This window comes from Oncorhynchus keta, chromosome 1 (assembly GCF_023373465.1).
Source record: "Oncorhynchus keta strain PuntledgeMale-10-30-2019 chromosome 1, Oket_V2, whole genome shotgun sequence".
NCBI lineage: Eukaryota > Metazoa > Chordata > Actinopteri > Salmoniformes > Salmonidae > Oncorhynchus > Oncorhynchus keta.
Genome location: NC_068421.1, coordinates 40368527 through 40372089, shown reverse-complemented (window position 1 = coordinate 40372089; position 3563 = coordinate 40368527). Strand labels below are relative to the sequence as shown.

The window sequence follows — 3563 nt, the reverse complement described above, 5'->3', positions numbered from 1 at the left end:
CTCTGACATTGCTCATCCAAATATTTATATATTCTTAATTCCATTACTTTACTTTAGATTTGTGTGTATTATGGGTATTGTTGTGAACTTGTTAGATATTATTTGTTAGATTTTACTGCACTGTCGGAGCTAGAAACAAAATAATTTCGCTAAACCCGCAATAACATCTGCTAAACATGTGTATGTGATACAATTTTATTTGGTTTGATTTCGTATGAGACCAGGCTGGGATGTTCAGTAGAGGGCGCCAGCACAGTGACAGTAGTTTCCCAGCGGGGACAGCACCACTTCCAATTGAACCAAAACAACAAGCTTCTCTACCAGGAGAGGACGCTGCAGTACATGGTATTAAAGTGACGTACAGTCATGGGAATTTCAGTGACACTTGTCATGTACAAGTGGATGTACTCGGTTTTGCCCACCACTCCTTCAGTCAATGTCATCAAATTTAATTCATCATTTGTATTCGTATGCAACAGCAAGAGGGGCAGGAAGTATATCCCTGAAAACGTTTTAGCAGAGATATCGATGTGCAACATATTTAGTCAGCAAACTGTTTTTCAAACCTTTCGCATCATTACCAGTCATGTCAGCTATAGTAGCATTACATATGATTGTAAATGGGTTATTATTACAAATTATTGTATTGTATACTATACAAAGCTGCGCATGCAGAATATCGGGAAAATATGCAGACGTTTCATAAATATACGTCATTTCCGGGATGATAGCGAGGCAATGACAGCTTGATCAACAACAAGACATTTACACAGAACAGATCAATAAAGGTGAGTTTGGAAATGCGAAAATATGAAATGTATATATATTACTTTAGATTATATCTAGGTAATGCAATCGTATTATGACAATAGTAGTTGCGTCATGTTGATGCATTGTCTTTGCATGGGTCGTTCAATGATGCTGACTGTGGAGTCTGGACCAATCTCTTACCATTCGTAGACCATCTAGCTAATCGTACTAGTGTAATCGTAATACATTGCAAGCTAGCAAACCACTGATCCTGCAGATAACTAGCAGCTGAAAGCTACAGTCAAATTGTACAGAATGTTTACGTGTAATGTTTATGAAATCACGTTGTAATCAGCCTCGAGGTTTATCCTATAAAATACGTAAATATTATTTATTTTTCCCCCGTAGCGTTGTCCGTTCACTGTTTTTATTGTTTTGTGTTCTTTTTCATGATCGGTTTGATCTGCACGTAATTGTCCCTGATATGATTGCCATATTTTTAGCTAACGTTAGCTCTCTGCAGTAAATTACTCATTATGTGCATTTGCTGTACTGGAGCACTAGCCAGTATATCAAATACTTAATTTGAGCAATATCTGACCTGTAAATGAGCTAGATAGCTGTGACAAGGATTTGGCATGGATTACACAAACAATGTTTGGCTTGACATTGACAGAAATGTAATTGGCAATAGTACAAACAGATATGAACCAGGCTAATTATTCGCACAATCTCATGACCATATTTGAACCTCAGGAAAAAAAAAAATTTAATTTGGTCCTTTTATTCCTTCTATTCTGAAGTTAACAGCACCATATTATGGTCAGTTTATGTGCCTATTGATGTTCATCAGAGCCAAGCTATTCACAAAACATAATACAACGTCGGGGAGGTGATTTTGTTATTTGACCCCCCCAAGTTTTCTGAGCAAAATGTCCAAAAAAAAATTAAATGTCGGACATAAAAGACTGAAAACACCAGATTATCAGCGCCAAGTGATTTTAATTTAGGAAATCTGTTCCAAAGTATTATCACGCATAATAGAGAGATATAGTATAAGTGATCATATAAAAATGTAAGCAAGGTTTGAAAGTATTATGTTTTAGTAAAATATTATATCTGTTTGGGCTTATTGCGGTCAATTTGCAGCCTATAAATGATTTGTAATGGTGTTTCCGGGTCCCCTGACCATCTGCTCAAGAATAATTCAGCCCACGGCTGAATCTAGTTGAACGTCCCTGGACTGGGCTATAGCCTCGTCAAACGAATATAATGAGTAGACCTAGGCCTATTTACAATCGAAATTAATTTCCATGCTGAGATTTATTTTACCTGCCCCTCAAAGTTTTGCTTTAACAAGTCAACAATACAAACATATTTATGTAGATTTCTTTAAGGTCATTTGAATATCATGCATAACTGCATATGGTTTGTTTTGATTCCAGTGTCTACTCTCACGTGGTGCCTGTGTGTCCCTCCTGTTCACCTAGCAGCCCCTCACTGGAGAGAAGTCTGAAGGAGGAGGGCTCAGCCTCTCTTCCCCTGCCCAGCCAGCCACTATGGAGTAAGCATTGAGAATTATAGAGATATCATCTTTATAAATGTCCCATTATGGTATCTGTGAGCACACAGCCAGAGCCATCACAGATAGAACAAGAAGCCAGATGTTTCATCATACAGTGCCTTGCGAAAGTATTCGGCCCCCTTGAACTTTGCGACCTTTTGCCACATTTCAGGCTTCAAACATAAAGATATAAAACTGTATTTTTTTTGTGAAGAATCAACAACAAGTGGGACACAATCATGAAATGGAACGACATTTATTGGATATTTCAAACTTTTTTAACAAATCAAAAACTGAAAAATTGGGCATGCAAAATTATTCAGCCCCTTTACTTTCAGTGCAGCAAACTCTCTCCAGAAGTTCAGTGAGGATCTCTGAATGATCCAATGTTGACCTAAATGACTAATGATGATAAATACAATCCACCTGTGTGTAATCAAGTCTCCGTATAAATGCACCTGCACTGTGATTAGTCTCAGAGGTCCGTTAAAAGTGCAGAGAGCATCATGAAGAACAAGGAACACACCAGGCAGGTCCGAGATACTGTTGTGAAGAAGTTTAAAGCCGGATTTGGATACAAAAAGATTTCCCAAGCTTTAAACATCCCAAGGAGCACTGTGCAAGCGATAATATTGAAATGGAAGGAGTATCAGACCACTGCAAATCTACCAAGACCTGGCCGTCCCTCTAAACTTTCAGCTCATACAAGGAGAAGACTGATCAGAGATGCAGCCAAGAGGCCCATGATCACTCTGGATGAACTGCTGAGATCTACAGCTGAGGTGGGACACTCTGTCCATAGGACAACAATCAGTCGTATATTGCACAAATCTGGCCTTTATGGAAGAGTGGCAAGAAGAAAGCCATTTCTTAAAGATATCCATAAAAAGTGTTGTTTAAAGTTTGCCACAAGCCACCTGGGAGACACACCAAACATGTGGAAGAAGGTGCTCTCGTCAGATGAAACCAAAATTGAACTTTTTGGCAACAATGCAAAACGTTATGTTTGGCGTAAAAGCAACACAGCTCATCACCCTGAACACACCATCCCCACTGTCAAACATGGTGGTGGTAGCATCATGGTTTGGGCCTGCTTTTCTTCAGCAGGGACAGGGAAGATGGTTAAAATTGATGGGAAGATGGATGGAGCCAAATACAGGACCATTCTGGAAGAAAACCTGGAGTCTGCAAAAGACCTGAGACTGGGACGGAGATTTGTCTTCCAACAAGACAATGATCCAAAAAATAA

General features: G+C 38.9%; 1 protein-coding gene across 3 annotated transcripts in view; it reads left to right on the top strand.

The window, feature by feature from the left end:
• Positions 1–703: 703 nt before the first annotated feature.
• LOC118385062 (tubulin-specific chaperone cofactor E-like protein) overlaps positions 704–3563 on the top strand; it is a 12849-nt gene continuing 9989 nt past the window's right edge. Inside the window, exons 1-2 of one of the 3 annotated variants that reach the window (XM_035771880.2) lie at positions 704–788; positions 2196–2314. In XM_035771880.2, coding sequence (XP_035627773.1) covers positions 2310–2314 — 5 coding nt within the window. In that variant the 5' untranslated portion in view covers positions 704–788; positions 2196–2309. Of the gene's footprint in view, positions 789–2195; positions 2315–3563 lie in introns of those variants that run through there. The other 2 variants (XM_035771889.2, XM_035771899.2) reach the window with 2 other exon arrangements.